The 17,191-nt window shown below is 37.5% G+C and overlaps 1 protein-coding gene across 1 annotated transcript; it reads right to left on the bottom strand.

Moving 5' to 3' along the window:
• Nucleotides 1-2,358: 2,358 nt before the first annotated feature.
• LOC306664300 (NFX1-type zinc finger-containing protein 1-like) lies at nucleotides 2,359-16,373 on the bottom strand (the record flags this gene model as incomplete). The annotated part of the gene is made up of 3 exons (XM_079145135.1): nucleotides 2,359-5,375; nucleotides 8,778-8,835; nucleotides 16,251-16,373. The coding sequence occupies 3 exons, from the start codon at nucleotides 16,371-16,373 to the stop codon at nucleotides 3,907-3,909; spliced, it is 1,650 nt and encodes a 549-aa protein (XP_079001261.1). The 3' UTR covers nucleotides 2,359-3,906.
• Between the last annotated feature and the right edge of the window lie 818 nt (nucleotides 16,374-17,191).

Below are 17,191 nucleotides of genomic sequence, written 5' to 3'. Positions count from 1 at the left end.
GAAATGATTGGGTTGTGACAGTCTTAACCTAATCAGGGAATTAATCCCTGATGGGACTAACTGAGTGCTATCTGGATGTGGCTGGAGAAAGTGATTAATTGAGGACATGGCTATGGGGTATATATTTTGTATCTGGAGAGTGGAGTCTCTTTCTCTGTTTCCTGATGGCAATATGAGCTGCTTCCCTTTGCCACATTCCCAGCTTCCCGACCACCATGATGTTCAGGCTCACCTCCAGCTCTGAGGAATGGACTACTATGGTCTAAGACCTGTGAAACTGTGAGCCCTCAAATAAGCTTTTCCTCCTTTAAAATTGTTCTGATCAGATCTTTTAGTCACAGCAATGAAAAGCTGATTAAAACAAAATCCATTCTGATTTCCATAGAGGCTGCACTGATTTCCATTCCCACCAGCAGCTTATGAGTTCCTGTCTATTCACTGTAAATTTTTTCCTTTGCTTTGTTTTGATGCAATTCTTATCATTATTTCCTTAATATTAAGGAACTAAGTGTGCAATTTTTTTCCTAATATTTCCAAGTGTCAATTCTTTTTATTTCTTTATCTATTGGAGACCCATTCAGGATGTTGTTGCCTATAAGTTCAAGAGTGTCACCTTTGTTTTTTTTTTTTCTTGTAAAATTTCAGCTTTTATGCATAGGTCTTTGATTCATTTTGTATTGTCTTTTGTACAGAATGAGGGATAGGGATCTGGACTCACTCTTCTAAGTGTGGATGTCCACTTTGCTAGCACAATTGGTTAAAGAGGCTGTCTTTTCTCCACCATATTTTTGACATCTTTGTGAAGAATCAGATGACCATAACTCTGTGGGTTTGTCCTGTCTCTATTCTATTCTTATACAAGTCTGGTTTTTGTTGTTGTTGCTGTTTTGTTTTGTTTTGGTTTTGCCAGTACCAAGCTATTTTTGTTACTGTGGCTCTATAATATAATTTGAAATCAGATATTATGATTTGTCCATTTTTATTCCCTCCTCCCTCTGAATTGTTTTAACTCTTGTAAATCCTTTGTTCTTCCATATGATTTTTAGGATTGTTCTTTCTAGTTCTGTGAAGAATATCATTGATATATTGACAGGGATTACATTGACTCTGTAGATCACTTTTGGAAGTATGACCACTTTAACAATATTAATTCTACCTACTCATGAACATGGGAGATATTTCCATCTTCTAGTGTCTTCTTTAACATCTTCTTTAATATTTTGTAATTTCAATAATATAGGTCTTTTACCTCCTTGGTTAGATTTATTCCTGAGTATATATGTTTTGAAACTATTATTAATGAAATTGATCCCTAATTTTTTTCTCAGTAGATTTACTATTGCTGTATAGAAAAACTATGAATATTTGTGTGTTTAATTTGCATATTACTGCTTTGCTATATTTGTTTATCAGTTCTAAAAGTCTTTTGGTGGAACTTTAGTATCTTTTAATTATAGTATCAGATCATTTGCAAACAGGGATAATTTGACTTCTTTTTCTATTTGCATTTCCTCTATTTCTTCCTCTTGCCTAATTTTTCGGGCTCAAATTTCAAGTACTATATTGAATAAGAAGGTCAGAGTGGACTTCCTTGCCTTGCCTGATTTTAGAGAAAATGTTTGCAATTTTTCCCTTTCAGTATGATGCTAACTTTGGGTTTCTCATATACAGCTTTTATAATGTTGAGGTAAGTTCTTTTTATCCCTAGTTACTTTGAAATTTTTTATCATGCAGGTTTGTTGAATCTTGCCAAAGTTTTCTCTGCCTCTATTGAGATGATTTTATGAATTTTGTCCTTGGTTCTGTTTATGTGGTGTATTACATTTATTGATATGTGTTGAACCATGCTTTCAACCCTGGAATGAAACCAACTTGATCAGGGGTGAAGATCTTTTTAATACATTGTTAAGTTAATTGGGTAATATTTCATTAAAGATTTTTGAATCTATGTTCATCAGTAGTGTTGACTTGTAGTTTCCTTTCTTGAAGTATTCTTATTCCTTGAAGTTTTGATATCAGGATGATCCTGGCTTTGTAGAATGTTATTGGAAGCATTCCTCCCCTTTCTATTTCATGGAATATTTTGAGAATAGGGGTATTGGTTGTTTAAGTATCTGGTAGAAGTCATCTGTGGATCCATCCGCTGTTTGACTTTTCTTGGTTGGGAGGCGTTTTACTACTGCTTCAATTTCATTGATTGTTATTGGTGTGTTTAGGTTTTCAATATCCTCTTTGTTCAGCATTGGTAGGTCATCTGAGGTTAGAAATTTATCCATTTCTTCTATTTTCCAACTTATTGGAATATAACTTTTTTTTTTCTCCGTCATTGTTTTTATTAATTGGCTTTATAGGCTAAAGTGCATAGTAAAGACAGAAAAGAAAATGCAAACATAGGAAAGGGACTTTTTTCTTGCCAACATTAGAAAGGACCTGAGATACCTAAGTGTCTGTTCTAAGGAACACTGGACAGAGGGAATGCAGACACAGGCGGCTGACCTGGGGCTGGCTTCTGGCCTGGGGCTGGGGCCTGAAGAAGCTGCTGGCATGCTAACCCTGCCCAGGTAAAAGCTGCAAGTGCTGGGATGAAGGCTTACACTTGGGAGGGGTGATCCTGGTACTGAATGTGAGTTTAGCTCCATTCGGGCCAGGGAAACCAGCACTGGTACTGAACCTTGGATGGTAGGTAATGAAACCACTGTCCAGGTGTAAGTTACAGGAAAGGGCACAGGGGTCACTCCCAGCCAGTTGGCCTGCTGCACACACCCTCCCAATGGTAATGCACTTCCCCACTCAGTGAATATGTAACTGGGTCAGGGTGAGCTAAAAAATCTTTGTCCATCACATGCCTCCAGCTTCTGGAGAGGGGTGCCCGAGGAGGTAGGAAGTGGGGGTTTCTTGTGCTCCTTGAAGGGATAAGCAGTCCAAACTCCTCTGGGTCACTTATTACCATGAAATTTAGTCTGTAGGTTAGGATCTGGCAATTAGCTTCAGTCAGCTTCACGGAGCTCACACTTGTGCCCTGGGAACACCGCAGAAGAAACATCGAGACTCCGAGTTACCACTAGGCAGCCCTATGTGGAAGCCCCAGACGTGCTCTGGAGAGTCTGTCCCATACTTTCAGGAAAGAAAGGCGAGCTCTGTTAACTCTGCTCTCAGTTCTGGAGGTAAAGTGCTTACTCTAGCGCAGGGGTAAATCTAGAATCAAATGTGGGCGAGCCCTAAAAGTGGATCCTTAGGTAGGTGCTAAGACTAAAGGACAGTAATTAAAAAAAACTTCAGTTCCTCCGTTAAGGGAGTCAGCCCCAGCCAAATGGCGGCTGGGACAAAAGGCAGCAGTGCGCTATCTTCCTATATCATCCTCCAGATCTCCTCGAAGTTCATCAGGTTGTTGGCCGTGTCAGACCAGGCAGGGTGCTGAGCTCCATCCATCTCAGAAGCAAGCTGGTTGCTCCTTTCCAGAGTGTGACTTTCACCACCAATCACCTCCTGGCAGTCAGGACAAGTGGCCCTCTCCATGGCTCCTCCACACTCACTAATCACATAAATGTGGCCATTGGGGCACTTGAACCAGTGACCACGAGGGAAGCCCATGGCGCTAACAATCTGCACTCGTTCTTCCTCTGAGATGCCCAGGCCAGAGCAGGGAAGGGTGGCTTTCAGAGCATCCACTTTTTTCTGCACAAGCTGTTCCTCCTCCTGGGTGAACTTACAGGTTTTCTCAAGGATGTTCCGGATACTGTAGACCTCTTGTGCTACGCTCCCTTTCACCTTCCCTTCTGCCATCTTGCAGCGGGTCAGGAGGTTCACCAGGTATGTGAGCCTCTGGATTTCACTCTGAAGGTCACTCAGTTCCTGGCTGGTAAAGCTCAAGCGCTTCTTGGCCAGCCACCCATGGACTTGGTCGAGTCAAGTCCTCACTTTACTCTGTTCTAAGACATGTATCTTTTTCAGAGAATCCCACAGGTTGGCCAAATGGTCATAGAAGTTGATGTAATTCTCAACAAGCCCCAGGTCCCTGATTGACAGATTTTTCTGGGCCAACATCTCCATCAGCATCAGGAAATCTTCAGGGAGCAGCTGGTGGAGGAGGCTTTTGCTCTCCAGCAGGGCCCTCAGTCGGTCCTGGCTGGTTGCAATTTCCCCTGCTGAGCCCTGGATCTTTTCCTTGATGACTTCGATTTCCTCTAGTCGCTGTTTGATGCTGGTTCCGTACCTCAGGTTTTTGCGGATGGGCACCTGGCAGATGGGGCAGACCTTCAACCTGATGGCAACTTCTTCATCCTTCTGCTCGTTCATGTAGCGGTCCAGGGCTTGTACCTCGAAGATGTGGCTGCAGTCTTCTAGCTGCACAAAGCGGGCATCGGGCTCATCCTCGGAGCCAAAGAAGATTTGTGTGACCTCATCCATGTGGCAGACACGGCACTTCTTGGGGCATGGCTCTCCACACAGACCAATGCAAGGGTGGCCACAAGCCAGTAGATTAGTACAAGGCACATAGCACAGGGGTCGGTTGCAGGGCTCAGAGCAGAGTTTGGTGCACTGGTAGTGCTGGCAGTGCCAGACACAGGGCTCCACGCAGGGGCTGCACAGCTCGCCACACTTTTTCTTGCACTGGCTATGGACACAACAGTTCTGACACGTCCGCTGACAGGGTGGGCACTCGCCAATGCAGGGCTCCTGGCACTTGTGTGAGCAGATGAGCAGGCGCTTGCAGGGCTGCTGACAACGCTCATGGAAAAGCCCTTCAAAACAGCTGTGGCAGGAGCCAGGGCAAGGGTGCCCACAGTCCAGGGTGGTATCACACTTGGTGGTACACTTGACTGGCATGTCGTACTTGAGGTCTTCCACATGACCACATTTCACCTGTTGGCTGTGCCCACATTTGAGTTTCACAGTGACCATTTCTGAACACAGCTGCACACAGAGCTCACCACACGGGTGGCTACATCGGTGGCCACATCTCAGGACCTTAGGGCAGGGCTCCTGGCAGCAGAAATCTGACTCAGGCATTGAACAAGGGTCCATCTGTTCATGGCCACACTGAAGAATGGTTTTGGGTACCTTCACGTGACAAGGCTGACACTCCTGGAAACAAACAAGGGGGCACCGGTGCCCATTTTGGCAGATGACCTTTTGGCATGGCTTCATGCACTGGAACTCCTTATGCAAGGAATCATAGGGGTGGCAGGCGCGGGTGCAGACATGCCCACAGCCTAGACGGAACTCACAGGGCAGGCTGCAGCCTCCCTCGGGCACTTTTTGAAAGTCAGAAGCTTTGGATACTAAGGTGTGGGTATCAGGGTGGTTCTGACAGCACAGTCGGGGCGTTTGGCCTATCTGATTGTTCTCTCGAAGGGTATGAATGAGGAATATAACTTTTAAAAAGAGACATTCGTGATACTCTAAATTTCAATTGTGTCTTTTAATATTTCTACTTTTATCATTTTATTAATTTGGGTCTTCTTTCTTAGTAAGTCTAACTAAGGGCTCATAAGTCTTTTTTTTTTTTATCTTTTCAAGGAACCAAGTCTGTCTCATTAATCCTTTGTATTATTCTAGTTTCTATTTCATTATTTTCCATCTGAGCTTTATTATGTCTTTCCTTCTACTAGTTTTGGTATTGGTTTTTTTCTTTCTTCTCTAAGACTTTGAGATGCATCATTAGTTTATTTATTTGTGATATCTTTTTTTAATGTAGGCACTCATAGCTATAAACTTTCCTCTTAGAACAATCTCTTTTGTATCCCACAGATTCTGATGTGTGTGTTTCCATTTTGGTTTAATTCTACAAATCTTAAAATTTCTCCCCTAATTTCTTCAGTGAGCATCATTCAAGAGTGTCTTGTTCAATTTCCATATATTTATATAGTTTCTGTAATTTTTCTTGGTGTTGATTTCTAATTTTATTCCATTATGATATGTAAATATACAAAAGATTAATTCAATTTTCTTTTACTTGCAAAATTTTGCTTTATGGCCTAATATTAAGTCAACTTTGGAGGAAGTTCCACATGCAGCTGAAAAGAATGTGTACTCAGTTATCATCAAATAAAATACTTTATAGACATCTTTGAAGTCCATACGATCAATAGTGCAGTTTAAATCTGATGTGTCTTTGTTGGTTTTCTATCTGGATGAGTTCCGTATTTGTTAGAGTGATTTAGTGGAGTCCCCAATATTGTATTGGGACTTATAATCCCCTTTACATTGAATAATATTTGTTTTTTGAAATTGAATGCACCAGTATTGGGGGCAAAAATATTAATAATCATTTATCTTCTTGTTGTATTGCTTTCTTTATCAACATGTAATGACCATTGTCTCATCTATGAAAATAGCTACTCCTCCATGTTTTAAGACTCCATTTTCATGCTATATAATTTTTCGTTCATTCATTTTCAGTCTCTGAATGTTTTTGTGAGATGTTTCTAGGATACAATATAAGTTAGATATTGTTTTTAGATACAATCTGCCAATCTATTTTTTTAATTGGAAAATAAAGACCACTTACATTCAGCATAATTATGGAGAGGTATATGAAGTATATTATTTTAGAGAGATATTGAAGTCTTAAATACCCCCAGTACCTGCATGTTTTACCCAATCCCAACATTATGGAACATTTCTTTTATGATTTCGCTATGAAGTTTTCTATGTAATTTGTCTATATTTCCTCGCCTTCTTCAAGACATCTTATGTTTGTCCTTCTAATTTTAATCTCAGGATTCAGAACTTCTGTATAGTCTGTTCATAAGTTCTTGTTTTTAATTCTTTATTAGTGCCAGAAAATTCTAATTGCTCCATCTTGTCTTTGAGTCCTCAGATTATTTTTTCTGCTTGATTTGTCTGTTGGTGAGGTTCTCCACTGAGTTTTTAAATGTAATTAGTTGTATTATTTTTCATTTCCAAAATTTCAGTTTGATTTCTTTTCAGAATATCTCTATGGAAATGCCCTTCCAAATAGTCTGCATTCCCTCTGAGTTAATTCCTTAAATCTTCTTTTAATTCATTGATCATTTTATTAACCAACTCTTTGAGTTCTTTGTCCAGTATTTCCTTCACTTCATTATCTAGGAATTCAGTCATTGGAGTGTTGTGATATCTTGCAGATGTCTTATTACCTTATTTTCTCATGTTTTCTATATTAATGTGTTGAGATTTTTTTACACCATTATTCACAGGTCATTCTATTGAGCTCCTTTTTTCTTTATTATGTGTCCCACACTGGTGTATATCTGAGTTTCAAAGTACCCACTCGACATGAGCATAATGTTATCATCAATCCCTCACACTGCTTTAAGATGAGGTACTAATCACTGGTAACTACAACCATTTGAAAGTGGTTCATGTACTAAAAAAACATAAAACCAATCTAAAATATTCTCATCCACTCTGCTAGTCCAAAAAATGGGAAATGGGAATAATACTCTAGGATAGATTGAAAATTTTGGTATCAATGTAAGTGAAATTATGATTAAATTATATAGGTCATGGAAAGAAAAAGAAAAGCAGCAGCAAAACAAAAAAGAGGGTGGGAGAGAAAGACAGAAGCAGAAAATGTGAGAATAGAATAAGAGTACAGAAATAATGAAGAAAAAATAAAGAATAAATCCAATTAAAACATCAAAAAATAATTAAACTGGATTAAAGTATACACTATCAAATAATGGTAAGACCTATTAAATCAGGACCAAAGATAATACCAGTGAAATAAAAACTAATCTTAAAGAGTCTAAAATTACTCTGCTAAGATATTTGATATTAAGAGATTTCTTACTTGGCCTCCCAGATTTGGATTCTGTCAAGTGTTGTAGGTGTAGCAGAAGCCTGTCTCCTCAGCTTTTCCTCTCTGTTTCTCTAGGTCTGGAGGGAGTGACTGCAGTATGGTTTCTGTGCTGGGTTGAGGAGATATTTATTTATTTTTCCCTCAGTAACTCATCATTCTGCATCAAAAACTGCCCTAGAACTGTAGTCTTGGCACTTATCTACTTACACCTCATTCTGGCCTCTTTCACAAACCAAGTTGGCTCCTGCAGTTCCTTGACATGCCTGGGAATCTAGTAGCTTTCTGGAGGGTCAGAGGAAACAGCACTGGATTATCTGTTGCCCAGAAGCCAGATTTTTCCTTGGCAGGGACTGCAGCCTTGTGTGCCCTTCTGTAGAATTGCTACATGTGCCTAGGGCTTCAAAACCGATTAGCTTTGCCATTCTCTGCTGAATTCAAGGGGACTCTGAACATCATCAGATGAATCTGTGCACTTGATATATCCTGCTGAGGGACATAAAACCATGTGGAGTTGTGGTGAGCCTGTGCTCTCCCTTGTAGTCATTGGTGGTAGACCATGGCAGAGGGACAGCACAGAGCGCAGGCATTGCTCCCTAGGTGCCACCCTCTCAGAAAGTGTCAGGTGCTGTGCTCCATTCAACTCCCATTGCCAAATGAAGGGAGGGGGTCAGCAGCTTTCAGCTCTTAACCTTCCCACTCACAAGTTACTAGATGGTTTCCTTCAGAGGCATTCCCTGAGATAATATTTGCTGGTATCTCTAAGTGAGATGAAGCTGTAGGAATTCAATCCTTTTTAAAGCCATAAGTATAGACAAGCACTTTACAAAATGGTTGCCCACAACAGTTCACCAACAACAAATTGAGAAAAGGAAGGCACTTCTTTGCAGCCACGGCCCCAGTTTGACTCATTCTGATTTTCTTTTTTGGTTTCTGAAGGAATCTTGTCAGCTTTGCCTCTCTTTCTTTCTCTCGTTGATGTCTTCCCACAGACCTTGGTACAGGTGCAAGTTTGGAGGTATCAATTCTTTCCTGCTTTCTCTTCTGATAACCTGAATTTACAAGTCTAAATGTCTGACAATCTAATATTGTGTCTCAGTGCGTTCCCTTTCTCACCCACTTTTCTGATGAGTTGTTTTCTTGTTGCTTTGATTCCAAACTGTAGAGGAACTGACATCTGCAGTCTACCTCTATCTTGCCATTTTGATTTTCCCCATTATTTCTTCTTTTTCCCTCTGATCTTTGGAAATGTACTTTGTTCCTGTCGATTCCTAGGAATTAAATTTAGGCGTGTATATTTACTATTAATTTGTGAATTAATCAAAGTACAAAATACACAAGGTAATAGTTGGTAGTATCAGAATGTAAAGGAGTGTTTACTACAGACATACATTTTAAACAAGTAACCTGGTTGCTTTTCATACACAACTGGAGACCTAGATCAGGAAGCAATTGCACCTGAAAAAAATATCCTAAATTAGGCAAAAAGGCAATTATGCTTCAATTTTATCTATTTGTTTTTGATAGTCTAGGCAAAATGGGAATAGGCACGACTGAATTTTCATTATCTAGCAGAAGGAAATACACCAGATAAAGGAGAGACATATTTTGTATTAACAATGAATTTGAAGAGTAATTTTCACTGTCAGATCTTAAATACGCTTTCAAATAACTTTTTAAGTAAGGACATTGATCAGCGTAATGGACTGTGTCATCAGGAGCTATTCTACAAAAGATAAAGAAATATGCTTCATATCATCTATAGCTTAAAGCCAAAATCATTATAATACTTGAATCATATTTCTACAAAGGATTTTTCAGAGATAAAGTAATTGTTCACACATTTTCTTTTTTGAGCAGGTGCAAGCATAGAAGACAGAACTCTGCTTTTTATGTTACAAATATGACAAACAATTTTAGGACTTATCTGTGCTTAACACATTTGCATTTAGCATATGTAAGTGGCTAAGATATGGGCTCTGATCTCAATGAATTATAGTTTAGTAGGGAAGACAGATCAACCCACAAAAGAGGACACTAAACTGTGATAACTGTTTACATAAACATGTTTCTTAGGTATCTCAAGGGACTAGGTCATGATGACTTCTTATAGAGGATGACACTCTGGCTCTTAAAAAAATGTGTGCATAGAGTATAAAAACTGTTTTTGCCTCTTCAGTCCCCATTTTCTCTCTTTCTGTAAAAGAATTCCTTTATTCCTTATGAAAACACCTCCTCTTTCAGCTGGCTGGACTATCACAGTCTTGCCTCACTTTGCAACAGAAGTCATAGTGAGACCCACTTCAGGGGAGGAATCTATCCCCACACATTCAGTCCAGACGGGCACGACCCAGGTTAAAGCCAATCACAGGGGTTTTTCCAGGAATTATTTTGATTACAAAAGAGTTGAAGTTAAATTTCTTTCCCAGATCTCAAAAGTACTAAATATTATTATTATTATTAAAAAATTATTATTATTATTTTAAAAAATAATTAATTTCCTGGAACTTTGTAGTGCTATCTTTGATGCTATTTAGAGAAAGCTTGCGTAGAATACTGCAATTTATCTGGACCCATAATCCTAGGTTCAATTCTCACAAAGAAGAGAAGACCACGCCATAAAAAAATAGTGTTCTGTTTAAAAGTACGTGTCAAAAGACCTTGAGAATTTTGTTTTAGCCAATGATATTTTCTAGAGATAAAAACGGGAAATTTTTAAAGGAAGGTCTTGCTATGGTCATACAAGGGAGAGAATACTTTCCTTGTATGTGTGGGGAAGCAATCTGGAAGAAAATATGGTGATCATATTTATCAGATTATCTTGAAATAATTCATCCTGAGGAGATTTTTTATAAAAATCTTATAAAGATGATTGAATGTTGAGATCTTTACCAAGTAGTCAAGTTCAGATATTCTACATTGTTTATTTCTTTATATATTTTAGGTAGAGGGATTTCAGTGAGAAAGACACATTTCTTAAAAAAGTTATATGAAATACCATGTGTGCATAATATGTTAAAATACACTCTACTGTTATGTATATCTAAGAAGAGCAAATTAAAAAATATGTGGAAAAGACTAGTTTTTCTTACTGAGGTAGAAGTTTACTTCATGTGGACAGACTTGAGGAATGCCTACAAATGTCAAGACTTTTGTTATTATTCCTGTATCTCCAACATAGATTTGATTTAAAGTTTGTAATTCAACAGTCCAAATTATTTTAGAAGTCTTCATTATCAGTTTTTTGTCATTGTAACAAAATATATAACAAAAATGATTTAGAGGAAGACGAAATTATTTTGATTCATGGTTTCAGAGATTTCTGCCCATAGTCAGTTGACTTCCTTGCTTTGGGTTTGAGATGATACATAACATCATAGTGAAAAGACATGGTAGAACAAAGTTACTTACTTGTGGCAGCCAGAAAGCAAAGAGATTGAGATAAAGAGACTCAAGGACAGGAAATACACTTCCAGGGCATGCCTCCAGTGACCTAGTTCCTATACTAGACATTACCTCCTACCTTATCCCTCCCCAAAATTCCAATTAGCTATTTATTCTTCAACAGATCAATCAGTTGATGTCATAATCCTCACAATCCAATCACTTCCCCAAATATCCACCTCAGAACGTTGCTGCTTTAGGGAATAAGCCTTCAACACATGAGTCTTTGGGGAGACATTCCAGATCCAAGTCATTATAAAGTCCAAATCTGAAAAAGTCCAATAACAAATGTTGCATTTTCCACAATAAAAGAGGTTTATTGTGGCATGGATAAATTGTTTCATTTTTTGAGGTCTGTATCCTGATAGAATGAGAAAAATGATAGTTCCAAAAAAGGCAACCATACATAACCACAAGGTGCGTGAGGGAGTTGCTTAGTATTACATCTGCAAGTCAAAGAATGAAAACCACAAATAAAGACTTGAGTTGGTATTATTGACAGAGGAGTAATCTAAGGATAACTAGCTACTTGTAGCATGAACCATATTGACAATAATTCCACAAAACAAATCTTATTCTCCAATTATTACTTCCTGACAGCATATAGAAAGTCATCTGAAGCTGTACCAAACATTTAGATGGGGCTGAAAAACCAAACATTTTGTGATATATTTATGCCAGGTTATATTATACTCAATACAAAGATAACTTTCATATAATGGAAAATATTTTTATAGTTAAGGGTAAAAAAAAATTCCATGATTTTGAAACTCAGGTGTGATTCTTATTATTTAAACTTTGTTTCTGCCTGTTAGGATATATATATTTATACTTACCTAATAGGTTTCTTGTGAAACTTAAAAAATAGAGTATTACTACATCTTATTATAAAATTTAAGTTGCATAAAATATCAGTATTTTTTAAAATGTTCACTATGTAATCCCATACATTTTAATAGAAAATTGACAATACTTGATAAAAATTGATATTTTTCCTTAAGATTTGAAATTAGCAATTTGATAAAATGGGAGTATTTACTCTTTTCTTTTTAAAAGTTAGCACTGGAAGTCTTCTTTTTTGTTGCTTTGTCTTTCTTTTCTAACTTTAGCAAACCACCAGACCTAAACTGAGCTATGTTAATAAATTTTTAAAACCAAGCAAAATAACAATTTAAAATTTACTCAGTGATTTATATGTCACAGAAATAATTCAAAATCTGAAATTATATTTGCTGCGGCCCCAGTGGTCATTGTGATTCTTAGTTTGGCAGAGATTGCAGAAGGCCAGTCACTGGCTAGAAATATTAACAAGATTCACAATGCCATTAAATGTTGATATTGTTCATAAAGAATTTTTAAAGGATCATTATAAATCTCAATAATGCTCTGGTCAAAGCATTTATATCAGTTAACTAATGCTGATTTAGGGACTAAATATTTTTGTATAATTTCAATGAAAATTATTGAAGCACAAATTCTTATTAATTATTAGTGACTTATTCTAAATTCCATTTCTTATATGTGTGTGTTTAGATGTGAGATCCATCCCTGGATAGAATTTTGGGAAATTTCTTCTTGCCCACATCTCATCCAATTAATCATATTTAAATGAAGTACTTCTGTCATCTGAACAGCCTAATACTTAAGTTGAAATACTTGTTATTCTAAAGGTACTTAACCTATAGCACAGATGTAGATTATTATGGGTGACAGTATCTCAAGATCAACACATTCCTGGGTTTGGAATGTTGGCAAAACCAAGAGAATGGCCAACACATATTCAAAAGCTGGCAAAACTCCCACTCATTTATTTCCTTCAACAAGTTAAGTTGCAAGAGATCATGAATGGATAGGTATTACCTCCCTGGCTCTGCTCACTCAGGGTACATGAGTCCTGTTTGTAGTGACCTCTGTTGGTGGATGATGTAACAAGGAATTATACTTGCCTTAGGATCAGTTTATGACAGTCTGCAGCATGTTCTAGAGACTATGAATAATACATCTTAAAAAAAAAAAAAGTGAACTAAGCAACTCAGTGAGACCCCATCTCTAAATAAAATATAATAAAGGAATGGAGATGTGGCTCAATGGTTAACTGTCCCTGGGTTTAATCCCCAGTTTCACAAATGAAAAACAAAAACCTGTTTTGTCACCTCTATATTTTAATCTATGATTCATGTTTCATTTATGTGATTCATTTTCTTAATATTTTCTGTTTTCTTATTCTTTCATTAGAGTTCTGGATATTCTGTGCTTTCATGATGTTATAATCCTTTTTTACATTATTTATTGCTTCAGCCTATAGTACATTGCACATAATATATGTATATGAAAATTTGAGAGTGGGTTTAAAATGCATACAGAAAAGCTTCATTTTTTTATTTATCAGAATGGCCACACTTTTATTTTCACTTTTCTGTAAGCCCCTTGAAGAGACTTCATGTAAATACAAAAACAAAACAAAAAACAACCTATAGTAGCAAGGAGATTGGAAGGAAGTAATTGTTGAAATGATTTTTAATATTTTTATGGAAGAAAAAACTGACTTAAAGAAGGCTTGCAGGTAAAGCCAAGCAGTAGAAGGGAGAGCCATGGCAGAGGTGACAGCTGCTCTTTTAAGCAGAATTCCAATTATGAATATGGGTCCAGAAGTTAGAAAAGGCACAGAAAGCAGACATTGGCAGATAGCCTCTCAATGATGACTAAATCAGTAGGTCTACAGGTCTCCTGTCCCTCTGCCCCCTGCCCTACCTAACTCTATTCCCATACCCTTATCACTAGACTCTCCAATGAGTGACTTTTACCCTTAAATGAGGCACCTGAGGGTTCTTCTTTAATGGCTCCTAATGTAGATAATGATGCACCCAGAGAAAGACTTCCTCACTCTGTAATTCAGAAAGTGCTCCATCTGACATGGTACTCCTGGCATATGCACCCTAAGATGACCTTCCATTGGAGAAGTCCACCTGGAACCCAACTCTATCCAGAGGAGTATGGCATAGAATCCTCTCTGGGAGGGGAGGAAAACCCTATTTGTTTTCTAGAATAGTAACACTATGATCCATTAGTAATTTGAACAAGAATCACCAGAGAAGAATAATGAATGAGAAATAAAGCACCATAACAAAAAGAACAAATATTTCCAAAGGGAAAATGGATTATGCAGAAAATAAACAAGTCTAGTTTGAGTTTTAGTTATTAAAAAATAGAATGTAATGAAAAAGAAACAAGAATAAAAGATGATAACAGAAACAATAGCAATAGACATAATAAATTTAAGTTGAGAATAAGATGAATTCATAGAGCAGAATACATAATGTAAGAAGGTTAGAATATAATTTACAACTTTCACAAAGTGAAGAAAAAATGCAAACCTTCAGATTAAAAGAATGAAATGAATGAAAAATGATTCACATGTAGAGACATTCTTGAGATATTTCCTAATACCAGAAATTAACAGAATTTACATCCTCCAGAAAAAGAAATATGATTAACTACAAAGGATGTAAGTTATGCTACATACAGGACTACATCTCCTGCTGCATTTTGTACACATTCCTTTTTCTGCAAAATGAGTGTGTGTGTGTGTGTGTGTGTGTGTGTGTGTGTGTGTTGGGTGTGTGTGTGTGTGTGTGTGTGTGTGTGTGTGTGTGTGTGTTGGGGGGGTGTTTCTAAATTTGACCATGTGATAGAAGCTTGGGATAAAAGTAGGGATAGTAGAACTACTGTTTTTATTACAAGAAAATAGATATACTAGAATTGTTTTGGAAAAACAATAGTAAGAACAAAAACCGATGTAAAAAGAATTAATATTCAGAGAAATAATAAAAACAAAAGTTGGGCATAATTCTGACAAATTTTAAAAGGTAAGTGATGGAACACATTAGCTTCTTTGTGGGGCAGTGCTGAGGATTAAACCCAGGGCTTGGAGCATGCTAGGCAAGCACTCTGGCACTGAGTTACATCCCCAACCCACATGAACTTGTATTATTCCTTTTTATTTTAGACTAATTGAAATGTTAAATAGCAGAACAGAGATCCCTGTGTATTCTTCATTCAGCATAGCTAATGTTAACATCTTGCACAACCACAACACAGTGATCCAAACCAAGAAATTAGCATCAATAAAACAGTCTTAACTACGCTGTCAGCCTAACCCAGACTTCACCAGTCTTTTCCACTGACATCCTTTCTCTGCTTCAAGATCTCACATTGTATCTAGTTGTCACATCTCCTCAGTCTCCCTCAATCTGTGTAGTTTCTGAGTTTTTCCTTATTTTGCATGACCTCAACGCTTTTGAAGAATACAAGGCAGTTATTTTGCAGGATATCCTCTACTGTTTATTTGTCTGATGTTTTTACAAGATTGAGATTTCGTATCTTTGACAAGAATACTCCAGAAGCCCTGGCCTAAAAACACACATATGACCTCTTAGCTTGTTACAAAGGTGACACTGTAGAGCTGTGGGGAAAGAAAAGCTTTTAAATAAATTTTGTTGAGTCAACTCAATAAATACATGGAAGAAAATGAACATAGCCATTTCTTTATATCATACACATCCATCAATTTCAGGTGGATTATGTTTTTAAATACAAAAGGCAAAGTGACATTTTAGAAAGAAAACATAGGAAGACTTTGGGATCTATTTTTAAGAATAGAACACAAAAGAAATATGCAGGCAGAAAAATAACCTGGACATTTACAATTAAAAACCTTCATTCTTAATGAACTTAATGACATCAAAAGATATTCCTTAAGGGAGCAAAAAGGCAAAGCACATGGTGGAAAAATATGTTACTTGTTTGTTACATCTAGAATGTATGTATCATATCCAGAATATGTAAAAATTACTAAAAATCGATGTCAAAGAATTCAATGGGTAAATTTTCTGAACAGACATTTTATAAAAGAATCTATGATGAATCTATTCAAATTCAAACAGCAATGAACACATGAAAAGTATTCAACCTCATTAGTGTTTAGCCAAATGCAAATTTAAACCACAATGTGGTGTTTACTTACCTGTATGGCTAAAGTGAAAAACACATATGCTACTACAGTGCCAAGTGTTGGAGAAGAAAATGACCTAAGAATAGGAATTGTTTCTTCTGTGTCTCTTTTCCCTCCATTAATGCTTAACATCATCGCCCTACTAAGAGTCAAGCTAACTAAACATTTGACACCTGAACTTTATAAGATGGGTGACTCCTGTAAGTTTGGTAGGGTAACTCAGAATGTAGCACTTACAGGGCACCAACAGTGGATGCTACATGTTGAAGTCTTGCTGATCTAAGTGAAGTGTGGTCGGGGCCTATTGGCCCTAAATCCCTATGTGGTTGTGAGGATTGTTATTGTGTCTATGATGAAGGAAATGAGAGATGACACAACACACGAAGTTTTAAACAGAAGACTCCTGAACCAACCTGAGGATGGTGACTACTGTAAATGCCCAGTAAATATCTGTAAGTCTACAGATAAGTGCCCGGTGCCAGTGGCACATGCCTGTAATCTCAGCAGCTTGGGAGGCTGAGACTGGTGGGTCACAAGTTCAAAGCCAGCCTAAGCAGTGACAAAGTGCTAAGCAACCCTGTGAGACCCTGTCTCTAAATAAAATACAAAATAGGGCTGAGGATGTGACTCGGCGATCAAGTGCCCCTGAGTTCAATTCCAAGTACCTTCCCTCCAAAAAAATTGTGAAGAAAGAAGTGGGTGGCAAAGGAGGAGTATAGAGGAGAAGAAAGAGTAGGAGAGGAGATGAACAGAGATAAGCTTTGTGTTGGGCATGGGACACATATATTATTAGATTGCCAAAAGTAACAGGTACAGTGAAGGATACACATATGGTTGGGTGATAAAATAATTAATATGAAGCCTGGCCAAAAATCGAGGGTAGAACAATTTCTGAAGAGCAAATGGGTGGCTGATTTTGAGTCAAAGCAAACATCCACACCAAGCAACTGATT

Source organism: Sciurus vulgaris (assembly GCF_902686455.1).
Source record: "Sciurus vulgaris genome assembly, chromosome: 6".
Classification (NCBI taxonomy): domain Eukaryota; kingdom Metazoa; phylum Chordata; class Mammalia; order Rodentia; family Sciuridae; genus Sciurus; species Sciurus vulgaris.
This window is presented reverse-complemented; position numbering and strand designations above follow the sequence as displayed.